The 20,175-nt window shown below is 58.5% G+C and overlaps 1 protein-coding gene across 19 annotated transcripts in view; it reads right to left on the reverse strand.

Annotated features, from left to right (window-relative positions):
* Window positions 1-300: 300 nt before the first annotated feature.
* The window catches only part of BIN1 (bridging integrator 1), a 69,762-nt gene continuing 49,887 nt past the window's right edge, over window positions 301-20,175 (reverse strand). For 6 of the 19 annotated variants that reach the window (XM_049889075.1, XM_049889076.1, XM_049889077.1 and 3 more), the window contains exons 7-16: window positions 16,919-17,004; window positions 16,230-16,305; window positions 14,550-14,632; window positions 10,721-10,868; window positions 9,666-9,794; window positions 4,648-4,749; window positions 3,627-3,716; window positions 3,286-3,396; window positions 3,041-3,142; window positions 301-954 (exon numbers count right to left, since the gene is read on the reverse strand). In XM_049889075.1, coding sequence (XP_049745032.1) covers window positions 847-954; window positions 3,041-3,142; window positions 3,286-3,396; window positions 3,627-3,716; window positions 4,648-4,749; window positions 9,666-9,794; window positions 10,721-10,868; window positions 14,550-14,632; window positions 16,230-16,305; window positions 16,919-17,004 — 1,035 coding nt within the window. In that variant the 3' untranslated portion in view covers window positions 301-846. Of the gene's footprint in view, window positions 955-3,040; window positions 3,143-3,285; window positions 3,397-3,626; window positions 3,717-4,647; window positions 4,750-5,902; window positions 5,927-6,412; window positions 6,521-9,665; window positions 9,795-10,720; window positions 10,869-14,549; window positions 14,633-16,229; window positions 16,306-16,918; window positions 17,005-20,175 lie in introns of all 19 variants that reach the window. The other 13 variants (XM_049889089.1, XM_049889081.1, XM_049889074.1 and 10 more) reach the window with 5 other exon arrangements.

Consider the following 20,175-nt stretch of genomic DNA (forward strand, 5'->3'; position numbering starts at 1 on the left):
GCCCTTGGTCAGGTCAGCACTGACAGGGACTCAAAGAGGTTCTAATGCTGTGGGGGCCCTGCAGGGAAACCAGCCTCTTGCCCGCCAGTTCTGCCTCCCTTTCTGGAAGCCCTGCCCCTCTGTCAGTCAACTCTGTCTCGGGAGGCCCCACCGCACTGCTGATCCACCCCTCCTGTGGGCTCTCACACCCAACCTGGGCCTCCTTTCCCCCAACTCTTCCAGAACAAAAACCACAAACCACCATGCTGCATCTGCCCCTGCTGACAGAAGATGAGGGAAAATAAAGATAAGCAGGCGCTCTGTTTTTTGTCATTTTGTTCTTGTTGTTGTTTCATTTTCTTTTGAACACTAAGATTTACTTCAAACAGCACACGGACGTCTGCAGGGCAGGGCCAGGTGGGATGGTGTTAGGCCCCATAGCCCCTGGGCAGACCAGCCCCCCACAGCAGCTGCCAGGACAGGAGACCTGTGCTCAGGGGTGCAGCTGAAGCTTCAGGCAAGCGTGAGAGCTCGGTGGCCAGCCCAGCGAGCCGCCCCGGCCCAGCCCTGCGTGCCGAGCAGCCGCGGGGCGCACATGAGGGCAGCACCCCGGGGCAGCGGCACAGGAAGCTCCGTCACAGGGCACAGCAGCTTCAGGGACGCTGGTGAGCTCTGCCGGGCGGCCACACCGGTCTCAGCAGACAGCCTCACCTTCGGGAGAGCACTTCTCAGCTTCAGGCTCTCCTCGCGAGTCCCCCTTTGCTTTTCAAAGTTTAAAAACAAAAACGAGAAAAAAAAAAAAAAGAAAAGAAACACACATTTTCGGGAAGAGGTTCATCTCTGCATGCCCAGAGCACACGGGCTGCCTCACGGGACCCGCTCAGTGAAGTTCTCAGGGAAGACGCCCCGGCACTTCTCCAGCTCTTTGTGCTGGTTCCAGTCACTCTCCTTGACACCCATCAGCCAGCCTTCATCCTGTAGGGGCCAAGCAGCCCAGGTCATGACACAGGCTCCCAACCCCACAGCATGTGCACCTCACTGGGGATCTCACTGCCTGTTCATTTCTGAGCCTGCGGAGCCACCTGACGAAGGTTTTCTTCCAGGCAGAGCTGCTGATATGTGCCTAGGCCCACACCCACCCACCCCAGCCACCAGCCCTTGGCAGATGGACTTAACCCTTTGTGCCTGCCTGGTTAAGTCCTTGTGGGCTGACTGCCATGTGGGTCTGACATTGCCTAAACAACCCCCTCCACACCACATCAAGGAGCTTCCTGCCACCTGGCACCCACGGAGGACAAGCCTTTGAGGAGAAGACCAGCTGTCCTTCCAGGCTTTCTACAAACAATACCAGAAAGTTCTAGCAAGCCTTGACCAGTTAAAAGCATCAGGGATGGCTCAAGGCCACCACACCAGGCACTCCAACAGCATGGACTTGGCCTTGACTTTGGCTTCAAAACTGACCCCTAGAGAGTGTCTGCTGCCCAAGTCCTGACCCCTGGGACCACAGAAGCCATAAACCCCTGTCCTATGGCCATGGCTGCCCCTGAAGCTGGACTGTGCCTCCTAGGGTTTAGCCCAGCCAGGCCTAGCACCTATCTGGGTCTTTGTCATTAAACTCGGCATCATTACCTGCCTTGTCACAGTCCCTAGTTATATCCCATCTGAGCCCCCACCCATCCCTGAACTACTCCCACCAAGGGCCAGGATTCTGCTTCTTGAAACCCCACTCACGGGGGAGACCAGTGCAGATAGTGGATTTAGGAGAACTGGGCAATTCAGCAACAAACCTGTTAAACCCATTGCTGTCGAGTCAATTCCAGCTCATAGTGACCCTATAGGACAGAGTAGAACTGCCCCACAGAGTTTCCAAGGAGCACCTGGTGGATTTGAACTGCCGACCTTCTGGTTAGCAGCAGTAGCTCTTAACCACTAAGCAACCAGGGTTTCCAATTCAGCAATAGGTTCAGGCCTCCCTCCCCTTATGCCCTCCAGTCCCAGCCCAACATCCCTCACCCAGACTGGCCACAACCCAAACCCAGCAAGACCCTTCTCCTACCCTCACTCTGGCAACTAATTCACACTAACATGCTGATGACTGACTGGACTCTCTGAAAGCAGAAAGAGTACAACCAGGACCCCGTGCAGGCTCAGCAGGTGCTCAGGGAACTGAACTGGATGTTTACTTGATATCATCATGGCCAGCACCCCACCACCAACACACCCCACAAACAACCCAGGCACCACACACTCGCCCTGCCAACAGCAAGACTTATGCTGAGGGTCTGCAGCCACGTGAGTAAGAGCACCACATCCAAACCTGGAAGGGGCCAGCTCAGAGCTAGCCCAGGCTCAGCGGAAGCCCTCACTTTGAAAAGACTCACTGAGGAGGAGAAACTTTAGCAGAAGCAGGGTCTGGAAGCATCTGGGAACTCCACTGGGGTGCTCAGGGGCCAGCAGGGGCCCGTCCCCACAGACAGGGAACAGCAAGATGCTGTGTAGACAGAGAACAGGGCCAGCCAAAGGAGGGACCCGTTTAGGCAATGACTGCACAGGTGCCCTGGCCTGGGAGGAAGGTGGGCCTTGCAGAGGGTGGCATGAGGCAGGGAGGCAAGAAAGGGAGAAAGAAATTCAGGTACAGAGCACAGAGGAAGACAGACAGGACCTGGGGTAGGGTAGTGGGACAAAAAGAAAAGCAGAGAGAAGCTCAAGAAGGAAAGGAAATCGCGAGACCTGAGCAAAGCGGAGGCAGAGAGAGAGAGCGATCAAAGAAGAAAATGTGGCTACACCGGTGAGGCAGCCTATGGGAGGATGAGAAAGAAAGGAGGAGCTACGGGAGGAAATGTTAAGATGAGAGAAGAAAAGCACAAAAGCAGGGACAAGGAGCTAGACAGACAGAAAGGGGAGAAGCACCTGCGACTGGCCCAACCTTCACTGGCAGGTCTCTGATGCCCCCTGCTGGCCCACCCCGCCACCACTAGCCATGGTCTGCAGCCGCGGAGTCCAGGGTGACGCCTCTGTGGGCACCCCAGAGCCCCCTGCCGGGCCCCCCCCCAGCCGTTACCTGCTCCTCGGGATTCTGGAACGGGATCACCAGCACCACGTCACCAGCCTTGAGCTGAAGCTCGTCCGTGTCAGTGGCTGTGTAATCGTGCTGGGCCTGCACCTGCAGAGTTGGGGTGAGACTGTAGCAGGGGACAACCACACCACCAGCCAGGGCTCAGTGTCCACACTGCATAGGGGGGTGACCCACCTCCTGGGACGTGGAGAAGGACGCATCACAGAGCAGACCCTCTGCCCTCCACTGACCTTGAACATGAATCCTGGGGGCAAGTCCAAGCGCCCAGCCCCACTGCTCCCCTCCACGGCACCATTCACAGTTGCTGAGAAGGTCTCCACCACGACAGCTGGAAGGGAGCTCTGGGGGCAGACAGTGCAGGGTTAGAGGGTGAGGAGGCAGCAAGGGAGGGCCGGGCACTGGGGGCAGGAGGCCGTGCCTAATGCCAGACCAGCCTGCCTCTAGGTTCCAGGACAGGGCTGTGAATGGGGTCAGCATGGGACCAGGAGCACAAACACCACGCAGGGGGAGCTGTGGGCAGACAGACAGATAGCAGGAAAGAAAGGCAGGGCCTTGGTCCCTGGAGTCTTACGGAAGCTGCTTCACTTGCCGCCGTCTCCCCGGGCTCCTGGGCGCCAGCCACAGGTTCGGTCCCACCCGCCACCTCCGAGGCCTCGCCTGGCTGTAACATAAATGCCGCACAGGTCAGACACTGCCAGGACATTGCCAGGACATGGAGCCAGGCCACCAGAGGGCAGCCTCTGGAATGCCAGGACAAGAGCACTGGCCACAGCTGGGAGCGGGGGTCTACCCAATCCCGGAAGCTCCCGGGGGGAGAGGGTCAGGCCTGGGTACAGGAGGCAGCTGAAGAGAAGGTGCTGACAGGAACAGAGGCCGACTGGTATGCTGTGGAGGAGACTGGTGCAGGTCCCAAAATGCCACCCCCAGCCACCCTCGGTAGGCCCTGACCTCAAAGCCCTCGACCCGCCAAGCCCCAGCCCCTCCTGCCCACTCTGCCCTGCCTGGCCCTGACCCAGGCTCTGGGATGGCAGCATGTGCCTGTCTGGCCCTAACACAACTCTGCCCATAAGCCGAGCCCTTCCCCAGGCCCAAGGAAGTGTGGCACAGGGCGGGCCACCTCAGCAGAGACCCCAGCAAGGTAGTGTGGACACCGCCAGGCAGCAGAGACAGGCTGGCCTGCAGTGACATTCACAGCCACTCACTTCCAAGCTCTGGAACCTCAGGCAAGTTACTCAACCTTCCTAGCCTCCTCCTCATCTGTCAAAGGGGCAATGCCTAGCTCACAAGGCATTAAACAAGGAAATTCTGAAAGGCGCACAGCATAAACCCGCAGATGCTCTAAATACTCCTCAGGGTGGATGGGTGGGAGAGGCTGAATCGACCCAGCTCCCAGAGAACTGAGCAGTCACTTGCCCAGAACTCATGGTCACCAGCCTGAGAAGCGAGCCCTCCTGGAGCCTCCAGCTCACAGCCCTGTCCTCACCCTCAGGCCCAGAGCGGCTTTGTCCGTCCTGTGCCCATCCTCTGAGCTCTTGTCCAGGATACACTCTCGGAGACCAGGAACATGCCAGAGGGGGTGGGCGGGCACTTACTTGAGCAGGCTCGGCTGTCTGGCTGGGCCAGGACACAGCAAAGGTGCCCTCGGCCATGCTGGGCTCCCCGGAAGGCAGGCTGCCAGCAGGACTCTCTGTGGGCTAGCGACGGCCACGAGGAGAGAACGGGAGGAGGCAGGGGAGGCCAGGGAAAGTGTTGGGCGGGGGTGTGAGACAAAAATAATCATGAAAGACCCAGTGCTGGCAGAGGGAAGTGTGGGTACCTACAGGGCCAAGGGGCCTGTCTGAGGCAGGTATGGCCTCAGAGGGATGCCCACCCCCTGCCCCCTCTTTCCTGTCATCACAGGGGGACAGGAAGGTGCTGCACACAGCCAACCCCCACTGAGACCCACCACCAAGACAGCTGTGCCATCTCTCATGGGGCCTCCTCCTCACTACAGCACTATGGTGATAGTGGTGCCCCCTGCCAAACGTTCGCACTTCCAGCCGCTGACTTGCGGCTCTCCCTGCTCTGGCTCACGCCCCGCAGTCCCAGTCCTCCACGTCCACAGCTGGAACAGCGGCCAGGGCGGGCTCCTCCCAGGCTCACCAGAGCTCATGTTTGTTCCCTACAGTCAAGCCTTTCTCAGGATCCAGAGGTGTGGCTGCAGGCTCCCTACCCCAGGGGCCTGGGAGATTCTCTGGAAGGGAAAGGGCGGCCTCCCCATAGCCCCCAAGGTCTAAGAGTGACACAGCCTGTGCTTCCAGAGCCCAGCAGCCCCCACAGGGCTCAGGGAAGGCGTGGCTGCAGTGGCCCGGCAGAGGTGTAACCCAGACTAAGTGGCCAGGCCACACCTCAGCAGTATGTGGCCTCTTCCTGCGCCTCTGCTTCCTGAGCTGTCAGGTGATGACGGTGCTGCCCTGCATCAGCCAGCTCTGCTCCTGCCAGGCCAGCCCTACTCCTGAAGGGCATCAAGCCTCACCTGCCTTTCCTGCTTCTCCTACGCCACCCCCTCTCCTCAGCACGTGACGCCACCTCCCTGTGGGCTCCCAGCTGACAGAAAGCCCTGGCCCACCCTCATCCCTCTGGGTGAACACACTTTTAGGCCTGACACTGCGGCCTGGGTCACAGAACCCTATCACAGGCCCTGGCTGAGGACCAGGCTTGTCCACAGGGGGAGGGCAGTGAAGCAGCTGGCTGGGAAGGCTGCCTGTGTGTGCGAGCACAGGCACCTGTGTGCGTGTCGTGTATGTCCCAGGGAGCAGGCCGGTGGAGGAGGGCAGGCGGCCCTGCACACAGCAAACACAGGCTTACCTCCCAGAGATCCCACGGGATTGGCTGAGCACAGCAGTGTTGGGGAGAAGGACAGAGTTAGCACAGAGGTTAGAGACAAGGGCGGCAGGCAAGCGGTCTCCAGTAATCCCCCACCCACCCCAGGGTCCACCATCCCAGCAGGCATGGTGGCACAGTCAGCCTAGGCTCTGAGACCTCCGAAAGGCTGAGTCCTGGACACCTCCCAGGAGCCTGCAAGACCCCAGAGGAGAGTGCCACGTGCTGGAGAGAGCAACAATAACTGCCAGCGACATGTTAGCAAATCCCTCCTCCAGAAGGCCCTCCCAGGCTGGCTTCGTGTCTCTGCTACGTCCCTCCTCCAGGGCCAGGACAGGAGCAGGCAAACAAGGGGTGGTGTGGAGGCACACAGGGCAGTGGGCGGGGGGGGTGCCTGATGACCCTGGAGACCCACAGCCTGGGCCTGGATGGTCAGTAGGCAGGCTCGAGCCCCAGAAGGCCAGGAGGGCCCAGGGGCAGTGGGCCCAGACCAACCTGACCAGAGGGCGTGGGTGCTTTCACAGGGCTGGCCACAGGTGGGAGGGGGTCGAAGTCCAGGTCCAGCAGGCTGGCCTGCTCCGAGAAGGGCCCTGGGGCCTCAAACTTGGCAGCAGCGGCAGAGGAGGAAGGCAGTTAGTGACAGAGACCAGGCACACTGGACCGCAGGAGCACAGACACATGTCCAAGGCTCAGAGTACACACGCACACACGTGGACACACACACGGACACAGACACACACAAATATACACACAGGAGCACTGTAGAAGGCCACTCAGCCTGCACAGGCTCCCAGCCTCATAGCAATGCCACCTGGAGCCTCATGGACACCGCTTCAGCATCCTCCTATTCTCTAGGACAGTCATCTCACCAGACTCGATGCCAAGGCCCCTCTGCAGGGTGGTGGAGGCCACCAGTGCCTGTGCCTTCACTCTGCTCCCCTGCCCCCACCCCCAGGTAGCAGCCCCAGGCCACAGCAGTGGGCTGGCAGAGAGGGCCCCAGGACAGGGCCTCTAGCTGGCTTTTGTCCATCATCCCATGCAGAGAGGGCACCCTTGGGCAAGGCCCACCCTGAGCCAGCGGCAGAAGACAGCAAGGGCTATACCAGCAAAGGAGGCTGGTCTTCAAAATGTAGGTCCCGAATGCCAGGGGCCTTCAGAACCACCTACCACCTGTCTTCAAACTGCAGATCACCACCTCCACCCTACCCTCACCCACTGCTTCCCTCCCATATTCCCACCCGGTGGCTAGGGAGCAGCCCAGGAGGTTGCGGCACAGTGGCCTTGGCCACGCTGGGAGAAACCCACCGTGGGAGGAGCCCAAACATCCTCAGAGAAAGGGTCTCTCTCAGATGCCCCTTGGCGCAGGCCTGTCCAGGGGCAGCAGCACAAACACCTTCCAAGGAGGGGGGCTGCTTAATCTTGGGCCTCTACCTCGCCATGTAGGCCTTTCCCCTTTGGGGACAGAAGGGACTCTGCCCAGGTCCAACAGAGAGATCAGGCTTGACCTGGGGTTCTTCCACCCACCTTCCTCAGTGCCAAAAGGGGCACAAATTTAAAGAACTAGGTGCTGAAGAGGCTGTCAGCCCAGCCTCACAGGCTGCAGGCCAGCCCACCTCCCTCTCCTTTCGCTTCTGCCAGGCACCCAGCCCTGCTCATCCACAGCCTCCTCTTGAAGGGCCTAAGACCTGGGGCAGGAGGAACAGGCTCCCAGAGGGGCCTTCAAAGCTGAGAAGACAGGTACCTGCTGACTCAAAGCTCAGGGGGACAAGAAAAGGCCCCACACTGGGCCAAGCCCCAGGAGCCCAGGCCAAAGGACCCAATTCCCTGAGCCAGGAGAGCCTGAACCTCAAGGACCTGCCCTAGTCTGGTTCCCAGCAACTGGCTTTCCTTTAGGACCCTGTCCGGTGAGCCCCCATGGCAGCCGCTGGGCATCATGGCACAGGGGCAGCCAGCTTCTCTCCCCAGGCCACCCACCACGCTGCCCCTGCCACTGACTCTGTCCCAACCAAGTTCTTTCCAGAAGTGCCAGGCCCAGACTGCCGCTCCCTGTTATGCTGCCAAGGGACAGGTCATCAGTCCAAAGAGCAGGACCCCCCACTCCAAGCAGGGACACAGGCTACTTGCCACCCCAGGCAATGCCCCATGAGCAGTGCCACAATGGAGGGTGAGCTCTGACCCCATGCACACCACCCCGCAATAAGGCAGAGACCCAGGCCCCTGAGATGGTGGGAGGAAGCAGCCAGGGAGACATGCGGTGAGCACGCAGGGCCCAGCACACATGGCCCCACCCAACCCTGCCACAAACTTGGGCTGCCACACGGGGAGGTGCAGGTCTGGCCCCAGGTTCTTCCCCATTAAATGGGGACAGTGAACCCTTCCAAGGGACAGTTAAACCAAACACAACCAAGTAGGTTAAGCATTTGCTCACACTCACATGACCCTCTCCTTCACCTGCGCACCCACTGGCGCCCTAGGGCAGAGGTGGGCTGGCTGGAGTGGAGCGGGAGAGCAGAAAGCAACCTTGGAGGCAATTCAACCCCATTCCAATACTGCCTCTGCCACCTTACAGAAGGAGGCCCCTGAGTGAGGGATCACCTACCACCCACCACCTAGCAGTCCCATATTTAAAGTTGGCATGAAGCCCACTTTCCCAGAGGCCCATCTTAGCAGAGATCACTGTGCTCCAGCCAGAACACCTCTTCCCTCCACACTGACACCCTGAGCCTGGGCCTCCCCCAGGCCTTCAGGTTCATGCAGAGGAGTGTGGGGGTACAGTGCCCAGACTCCAATAGCCAGCTCCAGGCAGGGCCATCACTACCCCTGATGCTCAGGCCCCAAGTCCAAGCTCCACCCCTGGAAGGAGGACCTGATGTCTGCAGACCCAGACTAGGAGTCAGCCTGCTGCAGGAGGCTGGCCAAGCTAGGCCCTCTCTCAAGCTGACACTGCCGATGCATCAGCCCATCCCAGTGCCAGTAGGCGGGATTCTACCACAAAGGACTCTCCCTTGCTCGGGCCCTCTTTCTGTCAGTCTGTGAAACCGGCATTAAATGCCTTCTCAGGGCATTTACAATCAGCAACTCTGCTTTGCAGCCCAGTCACTGCCACCACCCAAGCTTCTGTCACCAGCTCTGGAAGCTGAGGCCCAGCACCATCAGCCAAACATGGAGGTCTTCCCAACTGCGGTCCTCCCAACACCTCTCACTACCACCCAGTGACACGCTCAGCCACCCGAACTACCGCAACTTTCTGAACCCCAGTCTCTCATCCCCTAGGCCAACATACAGGCTCTTCTGTCTAAAGCTCTCTCTCTGCTCTTATCTACCTGCTCCAGGAGGCTTCCCTAACCATCCCCAGCTCCTCCGCACTCCCTCAATTGTCCGCCATGCTCCCCTCTGCCACAGCCTCTGTCATGCTGTGAGGCCATCATTGGTCTGAATATCTCCTCTGAGAGGGTGGGGCGGGCAACTTTCACCACTGTGTCTGCCATAGAACATGCTCAGAAATGGATGGCTGAAGGGAGGGATGGAGGGATGCATGGACGGACGGGCGGGTGGGCAGGCAGATGGATGGATGGGATGAGATGAGAGACAGGCATGAAGGGAGGGTGGATGACAACAAGGCAGGCTCAGGGCCCATCTCTGCCAGGTTCCTGGCCCTTGAGACAGGCACAGGCGTGGGATGAGGGCAAGGCTGTGCACGTCCTGAGCAAGCAAGAGGAGGAGCTGGGCCGCAGCAGCCGCGGCTGACCTGGGAGGGGGTGGTCACGCTGATCTCGGGGACAAACGTGTCGTCAAACAGGCTGAGGATCTGCTCCTGCTTGACCTCCTTGGACGGGGTATGTTTGGGAGGTGGAGGGACTGGTGGGCCTTTCCGGAGCTGTGGTTGGCAGCAGGTGAGGGGCCGCACAGGGAGGCACAGTAGAGCGAGGGGATGGGGAGACAGACAGACAGATAAAGCCATGGTTAGTCACACCAGGGCCACGGCCCTACCCGGGCAGCTGAGGAAGCAGCAACAAATGTGGAGCACAGTACCATCTGAGGGAGATGAGGCAGGGGGCCTGGGAGGGAAGGAGGGAGAAGAGGGGAGAGAAGAGGAGAGACAAGAAGAGGAGGCAGAACAAATAAGGTGGGGCAGGAGGCAGCCCAGGCTGCCAGTGTAAGGAGTCTTGGCTCCCACGTGCTGAATGAGGTGCTGAGCAAGGAAGGGTAGCTGAGGCACGGCCCAGGGCTCAGCCTCTCCCTGCACCCCGTCCACTCTTCCTGCAGACCCTCCCTCTTCCTCCGTATCTAGGTCAGCCCTGTGGGTCTCTCCTTATCTCCCAGGGGAGCTTGGGCTCAGAAGCCCAGGGCCTGCCCACCCAGCCACTTTGTACTCCCTGCCTGAGCCCTTTCTGTCCTTTAAAAGAGGTCCTCATGGCCAGGGGGTTGGGGCCGCTCCCTCAGCTCCTGCAAGAGAGAGGTGAGGGACCAGGAAAGGCAGCCACCTAGGAGACTCAGACACTCCCGGGGCCGGAGAGCTCAGTGCCTCTGCTAGGAAGGAAAGGAAGATGGAGAAAGAGTTAAGCAGCCAGAGGCCAAGGAGAGAGGGGACAGTGCCATGATGGGGGGTGTAGGGACACAGGGAGAGGTGACCAAGCCCAAGGGAAATGGAGGTTCAGCCCAGCCTCTGCTCCAGCCCCTGCTGGGCAAAGCCTCTGGCTCTAAATCTGCTCAGGCCCAGGCCTGAATGGAGGGAGGGGGAACTATGGCAAGGCAGGGGTACAGGGAAGAAGGGGGGGGACAGGCTGCTGAGATACCACCTACCTGAGACGGGGACTTGGGGAGGGTGGCCCCAGGCGCAGCCATGCCAGCTGGCTCTGGCTCATGATTGACTCTCATCTCTGGAGTGGCGGCAGGGGAGCCATCTGGTGGAGGTGAAGGGCTCTTGTTCCCTTTGGCAGGGGTGCCATCGCTGTGAAGGCAAAAGAGAGTGGCCCGATGGAAGGAGGCCACGGCATAAGAGGTGGGGCGCAGATACATGGGTATGTGCGTGAAGCTGTGTGTGCACATGGACTCACGTACACATACGCATACGTATACATATATATATATACACATGTACAGAGCCAGGTATATATAGATGTACATGACTGTGTGCCTCTGGGAGTCCATATAAGAAATGTGTGTGCACAGGTATATGACTGTGTGTCTGCCCCTCTGGGTGCACATGTGTGTAAACATGCATGAGTATGTATGTGTGTACACATCTACTGAGTGTGTGTCCAGGTATGAAATTGTGTACACATGTGCACAAGTGTGTGCCTCATGTACCATGTGTGAGGCTGTGTGTACATGTGTGTACATGTATGCATTGTTGACAGTGTGCCCTGTGTGAAGTTGTGTGTGCATGTGTACCCTATGTATCCTCATGTGGAGTTGTATGTACACGTGTGTGTTGACAGTATACCCAGATATCCACATGTGAAGCTGTGTGTGTGGGGTGGAGAATGAGGGGACATGGTGTGAGACTCCACACGTCCACAGTGTGGGTCCTGCCTTGGAGACAGTGACAGCACATGACAGAATACCAAAGTGGAGGCCTGAAAGCCCTGGAGGAGAGAGGAAGGTCCCTGGGAACTGCCACCAAAGGGTGTTCCAGCCCAGCCTCCCCACGGGGTCCCACTGGGCTGCACTAGAAGCCAGAGCTCCTAAAGGGCGGTGAGTTCTATTCTACCACACACCTCACACAGCATCCCCTGCTCAGGACAGGCCCCACGCCCCAACACAATGCACCTCCCCATTCACACGTAGAGTCCCCCGTCCACCCCCACAACTGCTCTCCACACCTTTGCTCCCACAGCCTTCAGCATGTTCCTCAACTCCCTGCACCTCTCCATCCCCTTCCCGGCTGAAAAGATGGGGCCTCCCACAAGCCGGCACAGCCTGGTGCCTTCTAGAGTGGAGTGGCAGCAGGTAGGAGTCAAGAGGGGAAGCCCCCAAAGCCCACACTGCTCAGTGCCAAAACGAGGGTCAGATGGGCACTTCCGTGCCACAGAAGCAGAGAAGGACAAGCTCCGTGTACCTGCACAAAGAAGCTCTAGAGCAGCGCTTTCCAGTAAAGCAGCCACTAACCACAGGTGGCTGCTTACATTTAAATTAAACTAACCATATTTCAAGTGCTCAATAGCCACACGCGGCCACCAGCTACCACACGGGACAGCGCAGGTACGGAGGACACAAAAGAGAATGGTCATAAGGTTACCTGCTGGGGAGGGTGGGGACTAGATGGATGGACAGGCATGGGAGGAACATCTCTGTGCTCCTGTTGGTCTTCTATAAATGTGTGTTTCATGGGAATGTATATATACAAATATATGTTTACGATTAAAGATAACACACGTACACACAATTATTCAGAAACAACGCTGCCGCAGCGTCCCTTTCCCTGGGCCCTTCCCAGGCCTCCTTCCTCACTGTGCTATATACCTGAAAATGCCACTCCTGGTCCCAGCCTGCTGGACACACCATGGGCACAGAGGTCCCTCAGACTGGCCCTCCTGCCACCTCGCTCCCACCCAGCAGCCCCCTCTCGTCCTCCCCCCGGCACACACTCCACACCCAGCGCAGCCCTGGCGCCGCAGTCCTGCTGGCCGCCCTCCTGCTGGCCCTGCCCAGCGCAGCCTCCACACAAGGCGGGTGTGGTTAGTCGTGCCCTCAGAGCAGGACACCAGGCACATGCACAGGGGCCAGCCGGGCCACCACAATGCAGCACTCATTGCTGGTACCTGTTCTTCTTCCTGCGCAGCCTGGAGAACAGTTTAGTTTTCTTTCTGTGGGATGGACGGGGTGTGGAGGCCTTCATTATGGGGAAATGTCAGATGCAGGCTGGCCTGTCCCCTTTCCCAACCAGCAGCTCCTCTGCTCAGAGGAGGGCAAAGGGGCAAAGGCCTCCCCAGCCACGAGGCTGTGAAGAGGCCTGGCCCTGCCCTCAGCCCGTTAGGGAGCAGGCAGACACTGCCCAGCCATGGGTGCCCTCAGGCAGTGCTGACAGAGCAACAGAAAGACGAGGTAGCTTCCCAAGTCAGGCCTGAGCTCGGGGGTTGGGGGACCTACGGCTCCAGCCCATAGGCACTTCGGTGGGCGTGTGCCAGGAAGGGGCGAAGGTTAGTCACCAGTAGGGGACCCGGGAGAGGAGACAGCCAGGCACAGGCTAGCTGTGCGTCCAGCACCCGACCCCTGCCCTGGGCTCGGGAGCCTCCACTTCCACTCCGTCTCCCAGACCCCTGATGCTGTCCCAGGGGAGCCCAGACCCAAGAACCAGCCCAAGGATCTGCACTGCCAGAACAGCTGCCACTCATCACTCTCCTCACCCAGTCTGCACATGCCCACCACCACCCAGGAGGGCAGGGGGTGGCACGGGACCCCCACCAGCACTGACCTCGGGAACTCTGCTGAGCAGGGGGCACCATGGGGGCCCTCTCTCAGTCACACATATTTTTAGGAGAGGAGAAGGGCCAGTAACAGTCACTGAATGCCTTCTTAGTCCTAGGCAATAGCCCTGAACGCCCTAAGAAGCAGATAGGGTCATCTGGTTTACAGGTGAGGAAAGCCAAGTCCATCAGTGGTCTCCAAACTTTGGTGCAACACACGCGCATCTGCGCAGACATGGGCACACACACACATAGATGGGCACACACACAGAGGCATGCACACACACACACCTGCACAGATAGGCATGGGCACACACACACATATCTGCACAGACATGGGCACACACACACACGGATGGGCACACACACACAGGCATGCACACACACACACCTGCAGAGATAGGCATGGGCACACACACACATATCTGCACAGATATGGGCGCACACACACACACATTTGCACAGACACGGGCACACATTTGCACAGACACAGGCACACAGACATTTGCACAGACGGGCACACACACATTTACACAGACATGGGCACACACACACATCTGCACAGACATGGGCACACACACATTTGCACAGACATGGGCACACACACAGGCATGCACACACACACAGCCAGAGAGAATGGGAAATCCCAGACTCTGCCAATGTCCCCATGACCCACATCCAGAGAAGAGCAAGGCATCCCCCTTCCCCACTCATGGTTTCCCCTCAGGAAATATGGATCTGCACTGAGGCTGGGCCAGGGCTACAGCACAGAACAAGGGAGCCTTCACAGGTGTGTGGAATGCCACCATCAAGGGACCCGGGATCTCCCAGGAGTCATGAGAGGGAAAGGGTGGCACTGCCTCCATTTTGAAATGACAGCTTACTTTCCAGAAGGTTCCACACTTATGAGCACCTCCCACCTGCAAAGCTGAGCAGGAATCTCTATCCCACCTTTGCTGCTCCTGCTCCACCAGTGAGGACTGGGCCCAGAGGCCCAGGCGACCTGCAGAGACGCCAGGGAGAGATCCTCCCACGATGGAGCCCAGCTGAGAACCAGGGGTGTGAGAAGGACAGCGGCTGCCCTCACTGCTTCCCTGAGCACAGGCAGGCCGGCCAGGAAGGTCCCAGGCCCCCAGGGCCGGCCTACTCGGGAACGAGGCCTGCCCAGCCTCCCACCCAGTCAGCGAGACCCCCAGACCACACGCACCCTCATGTCCACTGACCTGGGCTGGGCCTTGACTGTGAAGGTGTTGCTCCCGTGCTGCTTCTCCAGGCTGACCAGCACATCATTGAGGTTCTGGTTGAGCTGCAGGGAGCAACAGCAGGGGGTGGGGGCAGGCAGGGCCACGACTGCCTCACATCCCCAGGAGCACCCCTCCTCCCTCCCCACCAGATCCTCCCTGGGCCCTTGCCCCCACCAGGAACAAGCTCCTCATTCCCATCAGGCGGAGCTGGGAGCAGCACCCCCAAATCCACAAACTCACAGGGAGAAACACAGCAAAGTGGGCCATTATTGACAGCTATAAATACTGGTGACCATCTTTTCTCTTTTTTCTACTTGTACCGATTTCCTAAAATGCCACCTAAAGCCTGTACTGTTTTTAAATTAAAAAAGAAAAAATGTTTTCAAAGGGTAACTGTTGATCCTAATTGTGTTTTACAAAGATGCTGTCAGGCCACATCACAACTGCCAGCAATTTCAGCCAAAGCACAGCCAAGAGAGGAAGGTTTACCACATGCATGTAATGATTCTCGTTACTGATATTTCCCTCTTTGCTTTGGCCAGTATGAAGCTCAAGCTGAAATTGCCTCCTGTTTATAAGCACTGTGTCTTGTGGCATATGCTCCTGTGGACTAACTTTACATAAATATTTCCTTCCCATAAAACCTCTTTCTGTTTGTTTCTTAAACACTTCATAAGTTGTCTTGAATCTTGGAAGGGAAGGGAGAAAAGCAGGAAAGAAGGAGAAGGCCTAAAAGGCAGGAAACCACACTAAAGGTGGTGAGTCAGGAGAGACCCCAAACTGGCTTTTCCTCCTACTGCCCCTTGGTCTGAAACCTAATCATCACCACTTCATTCCTCTCACCTAACAGACAGACAGACCCAGCCACTGCCCAGAGGATGGAGCTGCCAACACTGGGTGTCTCCAACCTGACTTCCTCATTTAACTGACCAAACTTAAAAAAAAAAAAAATTCGTTGCCATTGAGTCGATTCCAACTCATTGCAACCTTATAGGACAGAGTAGAACTGCCCCAGAGAGCTTCCAAAGACAGCCTGGTGGGTTCAAACTGTCAACCTTTTAGTTAGCAAGCCCCCTAACCACTACACCACCAAGGTTTCCATCTAAATGGCAATCCAGTTAAAATGAAAGTAACACAGTGTACGAATTTAAGCTAATCACAGCCCTTTCCTACAGCAGGCTCTGGCAGATACAGTAAGGCCTGTGTCAACATCAGAAGAAATATGGGAGAACAACCGAAAATTGAGAAAATCCTACTAATTTAACAAATTAGGAAACTGCCACGGTTTTCTGGCGCTGAGTTCCCTGGTCCGCGATCTCCTGAGAACTCAGTTACAGTCAGAAAGGGGCTGGCTTCCACCTTCCCACCATCAGTCCAGAGAGAGTAGAGGACTAGGCAGGGCAGGGGGAAGGGCTGGATACAGCCAGCTCCCACTGGGCAGGGCACTCTGTGGAGCATGGATTCTTCCAGGGCAGGGTGAGTCTCTTCTCCCCCGGCCCAGAAGGGCACATGGTCACTAGCATATACTGAATTTCAGGTAGAAGAGGCAGTTCTCAAGGGCAGGTGGTGCCCACCTATGCTTCCATGCCTTCTGACCCTAGACCCTTGGCCAGACTGGACATGGTCAAGAAGCCCACAGGGGTCATTGCCAGGCCCTACCTTACTCATCTCCTTGTGGAAGTTTTCCTCCAGGCCCGCAATGCTCTGAAATGTGTTGACATAGAAACCCACACGACTGCAGGGGACAGAAGGGAGGACACGTGATCACACAGGCCAGCCAGGCCGCCCCTGAGAGCCACACGGCCAGCTCAGAGAGGCACCCTCACCCTCTCACATACCCGCCCCTAAAAGCCATGCAGCCAGCTCAGAGAGGCACCCTCACCCACTCACACACCCACCCGAGTCACACGGCCAGCTCAGAGGGGCACCTTCACCCACTCACACACCCACCCCTGAGAGCCACACGGCCAACTCAGGAGCACCCTCACCCACACGAGGCCACCCACTCACACACCTGCCAGGAGAGCCACATGGTCGGCTCAGAGGAGCACCCTCAGACACACTCGGCTGCCTGCTCACACACCCACCAGGAAAGCCACATAGCCAACTCAGGGGCACCCTCACCCACACGTGACTACCCACTCATACACCCACTCGGAAAGCCACGCTGTCAGCTCAGACACATGGCCACCCACTCACACACCTGCTCTTACACACAGACACACCTGAAGCATCCAGATGCTGAGGGTTACAGGACCGCACAGGAGCACAAATGAGCAGGCAGGCACTCTGGGCCTGCCTCTCACCCAGCCCTGACAAGCTCCTGGAGCTCCCCTCCCGGCCCTCACCTGTTCCACAAGGATGGCAGCTCCTCCTGCAAGTCCACATTCATCTCCTCAAACACCTTCTGGGCTTTGACAAGCTCCTCCTCAGCCTGGGGGGCAGGGCAGGTCATTCCCCTTGCCAGACCTCTGTCCCAGCCAGCCCAGCCCAGCCCTCCCCCAAGGCCTACACCCCCACTTCTGCTCAGCTTTCTGGGGCAGACAGAGGCTGAAATGAACGTGGACACCCAGGCTGACCTCGGCCACAGTCCCTCAGGAGCTCTGCAGCCAATCCCCTGGGGCCTGCTCTGGGATGGGGAGGCCCAAGTGGGCTGGGAGGGAGGTGATGTGGGAGAAGGGTGTGTGCAGAAGGGTGCTGGCCAAAGGCCCAGGAGGCTGGGGCACGAGGAGGGTGCCCAGGCAGACCCCCAGACCCAGCCATGAGGTGACTTCCCACTTACACTTAGCCCTCTCTCAGGCAGTCAGCCCTGTCACCTTGCTCTCTGGGCCCGTGTTCCTCTGTCCCATCTCGAGTGTTCCTCCCCCTTCTTAGCTGCTCCTGCACAGCCTCAGCCGCAGCGTGCGCTCACCCCCGCCCAGTCCTACCCCTTCCCAGGGCCCCTCTTTGTGACCCTGTCCCTTCTAGACCGAGGCCAGAGGCAGTACCTCGGGTCCATCCAGGAAAGGCAGTGGAGAGGTAGGAGCAGAAGGCTGGGCCAGGGCTATGACCACTCCCGACACCTCCCCCGGCATAAGACAGGCCTCCCCAGGCGTAGGTTGCATCCTCCCCTCCTGTTCACACCCAACCAGGCCATGGGGCCAAGGCCACCACTGCAGAGCTATGAGCATAGAGTGTGAGCTTTGTGGGCCGAGCACAGACCTGAGCTGGGGAAGGGGCTCTGACAGCTCACCTCTGGAGGGTGATGCTGGGAACAGTGACTCAGGGAGGTGACTTGGCCTCAGGGTCTGAGTCACAGCCCAGGAACATGCCGTGCCGGGCCCAAGGGGAGAAAACTTCCTGCCAACAGCCTTGGCCTCATGTTCTTGGGATGTGGCAGGGCCACCTTCGGCAAAGGCAGCCAGCTGGCCCCAACACCCATTTGCCACAAGCACATCACTCCCCCAGCCCACCCACTGTTCAGTCCAGCTGCAGGCCCCTGGGCCAGCTCCCTCGGGCCATGCCCCAGGGACCCAAGCCTGGGCTGTGCTGACTGTGGGGGTGGGACTGCCAGTAAGGGCACCAGTGCTTGACTGAAGTCACCTCCAGGTGGTTGGGATTTGCTAGAATGAGCATGAGGGCCTTGCCTAACTGCAAAACCTAATAAGAATGTAAAGACAGAACAGGGAGAAATTCGTCTATCTAAACATGCATGCCTCAGCCTCTCGGGAGGGATCAGACCTGGGGGCCCTTGAAGAACACTGTCCCGCCCCCAGTCTGGGCTGGGAATGTTGACTTTTCCTGCCCGTCCCCACGCCCTGGCCAAGCCATCCCTGCCCTACTCCTCTGGGGGACCCCAGAGCCTGGCAAGGGGAGTGGGCTGCTAACAGAGGCTTGTTGAACCAACAAAATGAGTGACTCCAACTGGCCAAGCCACAGGAGTCTCTCCACACTGCACGTTGCCCCGCCCTCCATTGCTCAGTGTCTGGCAAACACCACCTCCTCCAGGCACCTGCCTGGACCACTCACTCCTGGCAGAGCTGAGACCACCTCCTGTGAGGAGAGGTCTCTGCTGCATGCAGCCACCGCCTCACAGATGCTGTCTCATCTCCCCAGATGAATGACCCTGAGAACGGAGGTGACAATGGATCAAGCACCTCCACGTGCCACCTGGCCACACGTCCCAGCCAGGCTGCAAAGAGGGGGCAGCCCCACTTCAGAGTTCCTGGAAGTCAGGACCTGCCTTTTATTCCTCACGTTCCAGCTATTTCCAGAAGCACTTGGGGTGGCAGGGAGTGAGGGGAGAGCTGTTCACTGCGGGGGAGGCTTTGGCACCCCTGTGGCTGTGCTGCAGGCTGAGGGGCAGGGCGGGTACACCCGAAGCCAGCCCACTGGCCGCAGGGTCCAGGAGGTTGTGGAGAGGGCAGAGGGAGGCCAGCTCCTGTGAGCACAGCCTCAAGGGGAGGCACTGTCCCCTCCAAGTCAGGTCAGACCTGCAGGGCACCCCAGGCACCTACGGCTTTTTAGGTTCCAGGCAGGCATGAGGCAGGGCCAGGGGCCCGAGGAGGAGATGCTCAAATAAAACCTGGGTCCAACTTCCAAAGCCTGCTTGGCAGAAAGGCAAAACACCTACAGCCCAACGTCCAAGGTGGCATGGTCCACCTGAGCCTCTCCTCTGCTCTGCCAAGGGAGGGCGAGGGGCTACACTCATCCGAGGGGGCCTAACACAGCAGTCCTCTCCCACCTACCATAAACAGTCACCTTGCCTCCTGCCAAGCCTGTTACACTGGAGAAAATCTACAAAAACCCTGGCTTGGGCCTAGTAGCCCCATTTCCTTTCCAGCTAGAAATCCAAACTCCAGAGCCAGGAGACACCCACTCCAGCCCCTCATTCCTCCTTCACCTCTTGAGGCAGAGGAGGACTTGGGTCTATCAAAGACCCCACACCCCCGCCAAGCCAATTCCCCCAGACCCTGGAGACCCAGGGTCAGCCCAACCTCAGGGTGAAGCTGTCAATGGCTCAGTGCCTCCAGAGTCAGCCTACAGCCTCAGCCTAGAAGAAATCAGCCAGCAGGTGAGGTAGGAAATTTGGCTGCGAGCCTGGACCTAGCCCAGAGCTCTCTGAGTGCAATAGGTGCGGGGTAAAGATGATTAAATCAAGAGGCAGCCCAGAAAACGGGAGCAGCTGCCCAGAGAAACCTGACCTCCCCAGCTGGCCACCCCTCCCCGCCTGGGTAGGAAGGGTGCTCAAGTCTGTTAGGCTGTGTCTCTGCTGGCCTGAAACCTGAGTCAGTGTCACTGGAGAGAAAAACACCAGTCCTACTGCTCCCAGGGGCCCTGTGCCCAGCAGTACCTCACACAGTGCTTGCCCAGAACCTGGCCTGCTTCTAGGGCAGGGGCCTGAGAAGAGCTCAGAATAGCCAGGGTGCCTCCTCCAGGAAGCTCTCCCAGGCTACAGTGGCACAGAGTCCTTGCCCCCTAAGAACTCCCAGAGAGGCCTTCCAGGTCTCAGCATCCCAGCCAGACTGAAGGCCTTCCTAACATCCCCTCAGCAAAGGCATAGTGGAGGTCCCTGGAGACATGCTGCAATCCCGCCCTGCTCTCAGGAGCTCTCACAGAGAACAGG

The sequence above is a fragment of the Elephas maximus genome, chromosome 6 (genome assembly GCF_024166365.1).
Source record: "Elephas maximus indicus isolate mEleMax1 chromosome 6, mEleMax1 primary haplotype, whole genome shotgun sequence".
Classification (NCBI taxonomy): Eukaryota; Metazoa; Chordata; class Mammalia; order Proboscidea; family Elephantidae; genus Elephas; species Elephas maximus.